At 43.7% G+C, this 12388-nt stretch overlaps 1 protein-coding gene across 3 annotated transcripts in view; it reads right to left on the bottom strand.

Annotated features, from left to right (window-relative positions):
* Positions 1 to 699: 699 nt before the first annotated feature.
* The window catches only part of KIDINS220 (kinase D interacting substrate 220), a 137639-nt gene continuing 125950 nt past the window's right edge, over positions 700 to 12388 (bottom strand). For all 3 annotated transcript variants that reach the window (XM_066597533.1, XM_066597516.1, XM_066597525.1), the window contains 5 exons: positions 8838 to 8975; positions 8448 to 8546; positions 6197 to 6430; positions 4481 to 5711; positions 700 to 4345 (listed from right to left, as the gene is read on the bottom strand). In XM_066597533.1, the coding sequence (XP_066453630.1) occupies positions 4308 to 4345; positions 4481 to 5711; positions 6197 to 6430; positions 8448 to 8546; positions 8838 to 8975 (1740 nt within the window). In that variant the 3' untranslated portion in view covers positions 700 to 4307. The remainder of the gene's footprint in view (positions 4346 to 4480; positions 5712 to 6196; positions 6431 to 8447; positions 8547 to 8837; positions 8976 to 12388) is intronic.

Raw genomic sequence — 12388 nt, 5'->3', positions numbered from 1 at the left:
TTGTACATGTTCCTATAGATATGGTACAATGTGCTCCTTATACATGTTCCTACGGGTATGGTATAATATGTGCTCCTTGTACATGTTCCTATAGATATGGTACAATGTGCTCTCCTTGTACATGTTCCTATAGATATGGTACAATGTGCTCTCCTTGTACATGTTCCTATAGATATGGTACAATGTGTTCTCCTTGTACATGTTCCTATAGATATGGTACAATGTGTTCTCCTTGTACATGGTCCTATAGATATGGTACAATGTGCGTTCTTGTACGTGTTCCTATAGATATGGTACAATGTGCGTTCTTGTACGTGTTCCTATAGATATGGTACAATGGTCGCTGCTTGTACATGTTCCTATAGATATGGTACAATGGGCGTTCTTTGTATGTATTCCTATAGGTATGGTACAATGTGCCATACCATTTGCGTACAGCGCCAAATATTCCCCAGTGGTAACATTTGGCACTAAATTTTTATTTGAGAAATTTACCCCCCCCCCCCCCCTCCTATACCCTAATATACACACCAACTTCTATTGGGTTGTGCCCCATACTTTTTACACTACAGCCCTTTGAGCTCCTCTAGTTTAATTGCAATCACTCCGTACATTCAGTGGAAGTGGTGGAAGGTCCCAAGGAAGAAGTTTTCCCCCCGGAGCATTACCATCTCCAATAAACACAGAAGACTCGTGAAGTCACTGATAAAGTCAGATATTTTATTTGCCATTTTCACGACACCAAACCATTTACATCACTTTGAAAGAGAAATTTTAATACTGTCATGCAAGCTCCATAGACCAACAGCATCCCGGGCAAGATGTAGTGTTATGTAGGGAGCAGGATACCCCACACAGCTGCTTCATCTCTCTCCAGCACTTAAAGGGTGTGCTCAGGGGTCTGAGCTTCTATGTAAGACACAGAGGTGCTTGCAGAACAACGCAACAGACCTGTGATGTCAACCACTGCCATTTCTATTCGCTCTTGCGAAGTATGCTTATGGCACTAGAACCATTGGAGGAGGAGGTCATGTGACCATTGCATGTGTTGTCATTATAGGACGATCTATGCAAGTCCGTTTTCTCTACTCAAAACCTTAAACCGACCCTCTGGTTCACAGGATCGGAGAAGGAGGGTGTATATTACTTCTCTGCTAGCCCTGTGACCTGTCGGTTTCAGCTATCCAAGATAGTGAATGCAATCTTCAGACTTCGTAATCCACACAGTGCATTGGTAGTGTTAGACTACTAGTGCACTTTACCTGTTCCCTGATTGGCCAGGACTGTTCACGTGATCAGTACTTGCCAATCAGAGAGCTGTGCACTAGGTAGTTAGAAAATTGCTGCAGCCATCTTTGATTGCCAAAAACAGGACCGAGAGCTGGCTGATCAAAGGGATTGCAACAAACATAATTAATGGGCAATACACCCCTCATGGACAGAATTTTGCTGCGAAACTAGAGGATTGTTTAAAATCCTCAAAAATGTAGAAGGAGCTGAACCTGGACAAACTGCTTAAAGAATTTAGGAATCGCTACCAGAGGGAACATATGGTTGTTCTAATCCTGCTTGTCTACGGTTTTGGTAGACCATGCATCGGGAACTACAGAATGTTCTATGAACCCTCACAGGTACTGCATCATGGGAGCATTGTACATCAATATAACACCATAGCAAGCAATGGCCAACAATATCAAAAGTTACAGCTACACAAGACACAAACATCGACTAGGTTTTGCTGCATGCACTTGAGGAACCATGTGAGAAGGTGGCTCTTTTAGAAACCATCTAGGCGGACTGTCTGTATTCCTTTCTACAAACTAAGGTATCCATTGATAGTCGTAAGGAAGCGTTTGCAGCACTTTTAGGAGCTCCTCTGTCCTGCTTGTCTTGTGATCCCATCCTAGCATGAAGGAGAAGATAACTTCCTTCAAGCAAACACTTTGCTATCTCATTTGCACTAGGATCCATTCTAAGTATTTAAGAAAGCCGTACGGCACAGTGGATCTCCTGATCACCCAGTGTGGTACCCATGACGAATGGATGATGTATACAGGCACCCACAGACAACAGACTGTTTAATCTTCTGTAAGGATGCCAATAGTCCTCTACAGATATCTACTGTGCATCACACGTTTAGCTTATCCACCCCACACGACAATACAGACTTCACTCGATGGCCAAAACATCAACACATCTAGAACATGCAGTCCAGTTAAAGACTATACTGTACGACGGCTCACAAACACGTCACTGGTGTATACAGTCACTATACTTATGACACGGAGACTCATTTCTACACAGCTATAGACTCAACGTGATGAAAGAAATCACACAGTTGACCCTGGAAAATATTTAGAACCAAGGAAACCAACGAAGACCCCAAAGGTAACCACAACGCATTTATGAGGAATGAGAATGTAAAAATGGAGGGGTCCAGCATTTAGGAGGCCTTGTAAAAATTCTTCACACCCTGGTAGATTCCTGCCTTACAGACTATGGAGCATGTTTACTTACACCGATGCTTCATACACCAGTAACGTAATCTGTGCACCCAGCTGAGTAACAAATGTATTAGGGAGGTGCAAATCTCTTAATACATCCGATTTCCTTCTGGCACATGGATGTGCTGCCAGATGGGACCGTTTCTAGCATAACCTATACTAAATGTGACAGACTGTGAGGCCATGCCCCTTAATGCTAGGCACTGGCCACTATTTAAAAAAAAAATGGTCAGGCCTAACATAAAAACTCAAGGGGGAAAGGGACCCACAGTTTTGGTCCATGTGCCAAACTTGCGACTTCTGTATGCCAGAAAGCTGCTGTACAGGACATAACAGATATGCCGTATGTCTTTGTTAGTATTCCACAGGATATCGATTGGGTAAAGTATTTTTCTGCCCTAAGGCCGTGTTCATGGACCTGTCGCTTTCTGGCTTTTAGGAAACAACAACTCCCATAATGCTAAGTGCTGTACTTTTGCAGCAGCTGGCAAGCCCCAGTTTGGAGACCAATGCTCCAAGGGTTAGTGAGCCACTTGCAGCAGTTTAGGCATTGGCCCTATAGACACCATATTACAGCACCATATAACTCAATGGTAGTGCGATACAGTAATGTGCATGAGCAATAACAGGATTCACCAACTATTCTCGGTGTTCAGGTACCAGGTTGTTGAGACTTTTACAAGGGATCCAGCTTCACATACAATAAATGGAGCAAATAAATTATGCAGACACACTAAGGCTGGTCATCTAGGCAGCGTAGCAAATGGTAAACTTTCAGTTTCTTTTGCATACATGGAATTGATGAAACAATGAAAATTAATAATGTATAAAGCACAAAATTCTTGTAGTCTTAAAGGGACACCTTAAAAAAAAAAGTTTCATTTGTACGTGGCATTAATTTTCTCCTATATCTACATGCCGCCTGGATGGGTATTTCCATCTAAATCAATCATGGATGAGCTGAGAATATCCGGCTGTGTGCGGCGGTCACCATTGACTGGCTGCTCTATCCTAATCCTGTAACTCCCATAGGCGTGAATGGAAGATACAGAAACAGTGTTACACAACGAACTACACAGTTTCCACAACTCAGTAGTTAGGGGAGCAACATAGTTTGCTGTGCTACACAGTTTCAATAACTTCCATTTACTTCTATGGGAGTTACAAGAACAGCGTCCCAGTCACTGTTGGCCGGGACATACAGATGTGTATGCTCATCTCCGACACGAATAGCGGAAATGGGAATACCGCCTCTGAAGCAACTTTATATTGATTGTATGGAGCGTTAAGCTTCTGTTTCCTGTAACACACATCGCTCTCGGACCATCTAAATGTTGAACTGGTCACAATTCTTGGTACAGATGTTCGGTTCATATTACGTAAGCATGGTTCTTCTAATAGGTCTTGCTTTTATCACTTTTTCTGGTTCCCTCAAGGCTCCGGCAATCCTAACTAAGAAATGCTTACTTCTCAATACCAATGTCCAGTTCCACCCACACAAATAATGACAAGTACCAAGTCCTCATTTATTAGTCCTGGTTAGAGATGAGTGGCCCCATTCCACCAACAGAATATAATGAGAAAATAAGAGTTCATGCAGGCAAATCACTGAGATGGTGAATGACCTTCCCCGATGTGGTATGGTAGGGTTGCACCACCCCCAAGAAAAACATAAAAAGTAAATAAAAAATACAATGACAAATGTCCCTTTAAGTAAAACAAGCTCAGAAACCGGAATCTTCTCCATAGCAGAGTTGGGACTACAGCCGATGAGGATGGTGGGGTTCTGGGCCCTTTATTGAGTTACTTGCTGGTTCGTGCACTTAAATACTTTCCAGGTCATTTTAAGGAAGCAATGTTAAGGACCACAATCTGTTGGAGGCTTTTAGGGGGGCGAATGATGAAAACGAATGCTGAAAAGGATGGAATGAGCACATGAACAGGCTGAACAGATGGAGACTGAGTTTAAAGGATACTCTCTCGCTCTTCTGCAAAGCCAGCGGTGTCAGAGGAGGTAACTGTGTGCAGCTCTGACGTATCTTTAGCCAGCCGGCTGTAGCCTGAACGTTGGCCTCTCTTGTGGGTCATGCGCTTCAGGTTTTCATTGTGCACTGGGCTGGAACCTGGGACCACAATGATTGGAGACTCTTCTTTTGCTTCCGCAGTTTCATCGAAGTCTTGGTTCCCGGTGTTATTGTTGAGTGTTACTGTGCTGGGGGTGCGGTTGAGATTGAAGCCCTTCTGGCAAGGTGGCCAATTCTCCTCAGGACTGCTGGCAATAAGACTGCTCTCTGATGGGCTTTTCTTGTCTTCAGAGCAGATTGACATGCGTGCAATGGAGGGGTCCTGAAGGCCACTCAGACTGTTAGGTATTCCTCGCTTACTTCGCAGGCGGTCATCCTCAAGCTCTATGAGGTTGGCTTTTTCCATCTGGGAGTCATCCGTGGCCTCGTTGTTGAGAGAATGATTGGGTGAACTTTCATTGGACCGGACACCAGAGTCAGAAGAATCTTTCTTGTCAAGGATAGCATCAGACAGATATTCCTTGGTCTTGATGAATGTTCTGGCAGACTCTGCTGCATGATCTGGCCCTTTCTTCTCAGCAGCCAAATCTGGCTTTTTGTCTTTGCCATCTTTAAGAAGAGGTGTGTTATCAGATTCCTCTGGCCCCGACTCATCTTCATCACTCGGGAGCTTCTGATAACGCATCCCACTTCCTTTAAGCTTTATATCTGCTGCTTGGAAGAGGCTTGATCTCTCTGCATTTTTCTTGCTCGGAAGAAGTTTGGAACCAGACTGATCAGACTTCTCATCTTCTTCAGTGATTGGGTCCAAGGGAGAAGCATCTGTAGTGGATACGGTTGAGGATGTATAATCAACAACGTCATTTCTCTTTATCAAGAAGGGCTTCCTTCCATCTTCTTGCTTTTGTTCTGCCTCTTTTGCTTTGTCTGGCTCGGAGGCAGACTGCAAGGAGCTGCTGACAGATGTACTCTGCCCGATGTAGTATGCACTGGAACTCAATGGAGAAGACCTGCCACTTATTGTAGACGATCCCACTCCTCCTTCAATTTGAGCCATCTGAGCAATGTATTCTCTGTATGCATCTCTGTATTCTGCTTGCACTTTGTCAGTCAGCCTCGAAATCTCTTGGTTGGACTCTTGGGAATTAAGACTGGTTAAACTTGGGGTTCTGTGTGCTCTTGCCTGAAATACAAATGTGTAATAGAAAATATTAATGCAAAACCATTGTCTTAAGTTGTATAATCAGTTACAGGACCGAATGCAACTCACAGATATGTATATCAAGGGCTCCACCAATGACACCAAGATATTGTTGACCATGTTCAAAAGAACCTATAACACCTTTATTGTTACAGAATAACTTTCATTATTTTTAACCTGCACAGTGGCACTCCAGGCCACCAAATATGGCCCCATTCACTCAAACAACTAAGGGAGGGGAGGCAACTGCATGGCCCCTTTAAGCTCAGGATTGGTGGGGTTCATGGCATTCAGATCTCTACAAATCATAATGTAATGGCATTGAGAAAAAGGAAAGACTACGACTTCAGATATTAGCTGCCCATAAAGGCTACAACTCTTTCATTCATGACTGCAGTGTGCACCGCCATTTCTTTCCCGGCACCATTTATGTCACATACCCCATAGTATCTCAACCACATATGTACCTGCCAAGGCATAGCATTGTGCCGTGGAGCCTCCTCGAAACCAAGTGTGTTCAGGTCCTCGAAGCTGAAGCCAAACTCATAGTTCTGGCCCGCAAGATTGTTGTGAGGCAAGTCTGGATTTGGCATTGAACGTCGGCCAATGTCGCTGTGGCTCGCTAAGTTTCTGACCGGATCTGGCATTCGGCCTTCATCAGGATGTATCTGATGTGTTTCAGAGCTTCTCATGTCTTGAACCTGTTACAAGAGGAGGACGACGACAGTATTGATATCCTTATTTTACCCAAAGCAAACCCACTTCCAATTCAAATTTTGACAATTATGAGAACGGCACTCCTCCCCCACTTGCTCCAAAAAAGCCTGGACAAAAAGAGAGGAAAGTGAAACAGAAGAGACTTGTTTCAAACTGTAATCTGTGCGTTCTGATTCCATCTGTTTATGGCGAGATCTCAACAAAAGGCTCCAGGAAGACATTTTCAAGAGAACAATTAAGCCTGAATCATTTTCTTACAGTCGTTTGCAATGTTTTAAATACTTAATCTCTTTAAAGCGAGCGCTGAAGTCAATCTGTTTAGCAGCTGATTAAATTATTTCAGTCACATGCTTATTACTGCATTCAATCAATATCTGCACTGAACATTCTTCCAATCCTCATGTTCAGAGACCCCCCTGCCCTTCCCAATTAAACAGAAAACGGAAGACTTTTGTACCAGTTAGCTATAGTGCGCTACAATTTAATAGATCTAAGGTCTCGTAATAGGAGGCAGAAAGATCTTAAAGGTTATAATTATGACATTTAAAAAAGGGTTGTGATTAACAAAATAAGTCTACTTGTTATACTGCGCCGCCCTTACCCACTGGTCGTGGCTGGTATTACAACTCAGCCCCTTTCAAACAAATGCAGGACCGAATATAACTTATGCTTACATGTGACTATTTTTAAATGGAAATCGCCCATCTTATGTTTATTTCATGTCATACAACCCCGTTACCATGTCTACATCTTACTGTTGCACTTGTCTTGTGAGGGTCCAACTTTCTATAAGAAGAAATGTCACAAAGTAGAAGCAGTATGTGCGGATGTTAACCCTTTCCAATCCATTTATTTTTCGTAACCCATTCTCCCCAACTCCAAATAAATTGGAGCTGGAAGAATGGGTGAGAAAAAATACATTTTCCCTGCACCCTCCTGATCTGACAGAGTTCAGGAGGGTGCAGGGAGGGACCTGCTTACCTGACCGGCGTCTTGTGCATTCTCCTTCTGCCTCCCGGCTCGGCGATCATGTGACCGCTGGGGTCAGGTGACACCTGGCGGTCACATGATCGCCGGGTCGGGAGACAGAAGGAGAATGCACAAGACGCTGGTCAGGTAAGCAGGTCCTTGCACGGTGCAGGCTCCCGGCTCGGCGTTCATGTGACCGCCGGGGGTCAGGTAACACCGGCGGTCACATGATCGCCGGCCGGAATCTATGCATTGCATAGCGCTAATTGAGCGCTATGTAATGTATAAAGAAGTGGGCAGAAAGGGTTAAAAACCCTTTCTGCCTTCTCCTCGGGGGTCCTCGATGACGACCAGTAAAGGAGTGCATCTGCACCCGATGTGCCTGACGATCGGGTGCAGATCCACTCCTGCACTGCAGTGTCGGGCCTGCCCCGACATCGGAGCTGTGGAGGAAAATGATGATGTCGGGGCAGGCCCGACATTGGACTGGAAAGGGTTAATGGGAAGACAGAATACTGAAAGGACACAGAGTTCCCAAAATGACCATCTAAGGGTGTCTTTGCATTGAACGACTAATCAGGCATAGAAGCACCCAATAGTCGTCCCAACAACTATCACTCCTGTGCTTTCACACAGGAGACATAGTCATTCCGTGAATGGAGGAAGAGCATGCTGAAGATCTCATACGGCCACCCGCCTACATGCGGTGTAAAAATTGAATGACTGCCCATTTACACTGAGAACTCACTGACTAGTTGCTTAGTTTCAGTAAGATGAAACGAACCGACTAGCGACTACTGAGAGACTTCTCACTAAGTAATCTGTCAGGTCCTGCATTTACACGGCAGAACTATCGTTGAAACTTCGTCATCCTAATGAATTCTCGGCCGCTATGTGGCCCATGTAAAGCCACCACTTATTTTGCATCTTCTCCCATACTTCAATGACCAATTACAGTAATGATTTATCTGTCATCAGATCTAAAATTCAATGTGTCGAAAATTTTTGTAAATTTTTGATTGCCGCCCTCACCATGCTCTTGAACAGATGCCAATCGCCAAAGTTCATGCTCATCTCCTTCTTCAACTCGTCCATGCCGCACTGTGTCAGGACACGTCCATTGATGTTTGCCTGGGTGAGGAAAAAAAATGACCAATTAAGAGATCAGCATAGTCTATGAATCGCAGCCGATGTGTTTACAGACCATCTGAAAGGTACCCCAACATCGTAGTTGGCCAATGACCGTGAACGAAAACGGTGCCACTTTTGGAGTACTTACAATGCTGCAAATACAGTCATGAATCCAGATGTAACATATGGAACTGCAAGTGCAAAAAGTCTGGGCAGGAGAGGCTATAATCTCAAACTTTTGTGAGTTTTGTAATCTTATGCATTACCCAATAGTTTATTGACTTTGCATACCTTGCGGATGGTGGCGGTGTACTGAGCCAACATGCTCTGGTCAATGCCATCAATCTGTTTGAGTTTTTCACACACCGCATCTACGTTCATGGAGCCCAAAGCAGAATTGTGCGGTACAACAACACTGCTGCCTGCAACCTGTAGGAGGACAAGATGGTATAAGTCACTGATGCAACACAATTTACTGGTAAGAATCTCTGTGGACACAGAATATGATGCTCTACCAACATACTCGAGAGCTCACATCAGGCCAGGGGCTGTAACAGAGTCGGCTTTTGATGCAATACTGAAGCAAGACCGGGAACGCTGTGCTTCTACTGAACCATACTAGTGTCTTATTGCAGACCCTAAAAGGCAGCTATATTATGACCATCCTAAACCACTCAAGACCATACTCTACACTTGAGGATACCAATTCAGCTGTGCTGCATAGAGATATATAGCAGTTATAAGATGCACTAAAACAAAAAAAGTTTTCAATATACTAAATGGGTCAGACACGATCGCAGGATGTTGATGGGTTACCATGGCAACTGCCTGGGGCCTCGTGAAGGCTTCAGCGTTGTCTGCAAAAGGACAATATACTGCAATACAAAAGTACTGTAGTATATTGTACAAGCAATCAGAAGATCGCAAGAAAAAAAATAAATATTAAGAGTTAAAAAAAACAACAGTCATTTCCTAGTTTTCACAATAACATTAAAAAAGAGCCATCAAAATAATTGGTTTGCCCATGTGCAAAATCTTGCATTATTTATCACGCACACTGGATGTTGTAAGCAAAAAATGCAGCTCCAGTAATGCCGATCAAAAAACTGTTTGTATCCCATATTAGTACCAATGAAAACTAAAGTTCGCCCGACCTTCATGAAACAAGCCCTGCAACATGTGAGCCATAAAGAGACACCACCGCCAACCCCCAAAAATGGCACGATTACATTTTTCCCCAATTCCCCTTTTACCGCACTTAGAAATGTTTAAAAGGTTTTTCAATACATTATGAGCTACATTCAATACCGCCATTAAAATATTTGTCCAGAAAAACAAGCCCTCACACGGCTATGCTGACGAGAAAACCAAAAAGCTATGTTTTCGTTTTTTTGATGGAGGGGACGTAAAATTAGAATGCAAAACTGAAACGTGTTTGGTCCTTAATGAGCTAAAAATCAGGTTGGAAACCCACTCCCTTTAATCAGGGGAACCGAGCTCCCACCACTTAGTTTACCTTTTTATGTACTTTCTTTTACAGATATTTGAGGAGAAAGATATCTTATTTGAAATATACTGTAAAGGAAATCTGTCACCATCTTTTCCCAGTCCTCTCTGAGAGCAGCACAAAGTTGTGACAGGTTCGCCGATTACAGCAATCTGTGCGCTGTATGTATCCGTGCAGTAGTTTGGAAGAAACTTGCATTTTATTAGTAAATTTCTAAAGTACCACAAGGGTTAAAGAAAATGGCAGGAGATAAATGCCTCCTCCTAACCACATCATATCCATGACATGCACCAAGGGAGTTTGTCCAGAGTAAGTCCAGGCTTGTGGTTTCACCAGTTATGAATGCCCTGTGTTTGGCGATACGTAGAACAATGTATATAGTCCTGTACGAACTTCACTGGACTTAACGTCTTCGCCTTCCGAAATCAACTAGACATTACTGCTATAAAGGCCCGCTTCCTCATAGAAGTATAGTTATGAGTAATAGAACATAATACTCATAGGGTGAAGCAGATGGGAGGAAGCAGGGATGTAATATGTAGTAAAGTATAAGAACAGAGGCGTATCAAGCATCAAGTCAACCCTGAACACAATTTTGTAATACTCCACCCCCGCCTTTGCAAAATTCTGGCCGTGTCCTTTTCTATAACAGGGTGTTGCCAAATGCGGTTGCACGTTGGATACAAATGCTAAGCCTAGAATTACTTGAAATGGTAGACTGCCGTAAAGCATTACTACAGGGTCCAATTCGACTCGGGTCTACCTGGGTCTTCTAGAGCGCTCGGCATAATTTCTATGTTGTCCATAGTCACAGTAAGAGGGAGTAAATGAGTCATTTTCTAGCGAGGAGAGTAAACTTTCTGTAAAACAGGAAATTACTAACAAAATGTTTGCTTTTCATAATTGGTGATACTTCCTCCAGATTAGTTTGTACTGGAACAGAGACAAGAGAGAGTGCAAGAGACGCCTAATGAAAAAGGATTAAATAGCCACCAGCAGTCAACCACATAGCAAAACTACGATAGGTTAAGAAGAGATTTGCCGGACCATTGACGGTGGTGCCAAGTAGGCGGAGCTTACCGCCAGGTAGCACATCCAACGGGTCCATCCTCTCCCATGGAACCATGTAGCTAGAATCACTTGTGTTTTAGGTTTATTGCTGTAATGTCTTCCTTGCAAATAGTCTTGTATATTGGAAAACTCCCCAGCTAGGAAGAGTAGGTGTATATGTTACTGCTAACTAGAGATGAGCGAGCATACTCAATAAGGCAAACTACTCGAGCAAGTAGTGCTTTATGCAAGTACCTGCCCGCTCGTCTCTAAAGATTCGGGTGCCGGCAGGGGGCGGGGGAGGGCTCTCTCTCCCCCCTGCTCACCGTCGCAACTCACCTGTCACCCGCGCCGGCAGCCGAATCTTTAGAGACGAGCGGGCAGGTACTCGAATAAGGCACTACTCGCTCGAGTAGTTTGCCTTATCGAGTATGCTCGCTCATCTCTAGTGCTAACCTAATATTTCCTCCTGACCTGTTTCTCTGAAACGGTTGGCTCATGAATATTTACTTTATTAGGCAACACAAAAGTTTTCAACTAAAATTATCAAAAAATAAAAAGGCTTCTGCATTTAATGTTAGCATTACAGACTAGTCATGTATAACAAATATATATTTGTTATAGTAGGCACACCCCCACTGATTTATCAGTTTTCACCCATCCAGTGAATGGGTCACAATTGGAATTACTTTTACTCTTCAGAATACCACATGGACGGATTTGCACCACGGTTCCCGCGACGTAAATCCGCAGAGGAATAATGCAGCTATTAGGTTCTATTGAAACTAATAGCTCAGCCCTCACATGCGGGATTCTGCTGCGGATTTACATCGCGAGAAAAAAAATCGCGGCATGTTCTATTTCATCACATTTTTCTGTGGCGGGAGGTGTCCTATAATATAGTATTAATGGAGACCGTGGAAAAACTTGCATTTTTCCGTGATAACCAGAGGGGACTTTTTTGTTTATTCCCGCGGCGTAAAACCGCGGGCGTATCCTGCTCCGTCGGTGGGCATGAGCCCTAAGTGTTCAATTTCCCTACAGCACCACCACAGGAAAAATGAAGTATTACAGTGCCCATTAACATCACTGAACTGTCTACGTAATGCAGGAACAGACAAGTCTTCCAGAGGGAGAGATGTACTGGCCAAAAAACAAGGACCCCTCCCCCCACCCAACTATTAACACAGAATTCCCTAGTAGGGTATATGAGAATGGGTTTTCTAAACTGGACAAACCCTATAAATCTAACCTTCAATTTTTGGGGGGCTGTGGCTTCTCCCTT

The sequence above is a fragment of the Eleutherodactylus coqui genome, chromosome 1, assembly GCF_035609145.1.
Source record: "Eleutherodactylus coqui strain aEleCoq1 chromosome 1, aEleCoq1.hap1, whole genome shotgun sequence".
Lineage (NCBI taxonomy): Eukaryota > Metazoa > Chordata > Amphibia > Anura > Eleutherodactylidae > Eleutherodactylus > Eleutherodactylus coqui.
The sequence above is the reverse complement of the archived record's forward strand: the minus strand, read 5'-3'. Positions and strand labels throughout refer to the sequence as shown.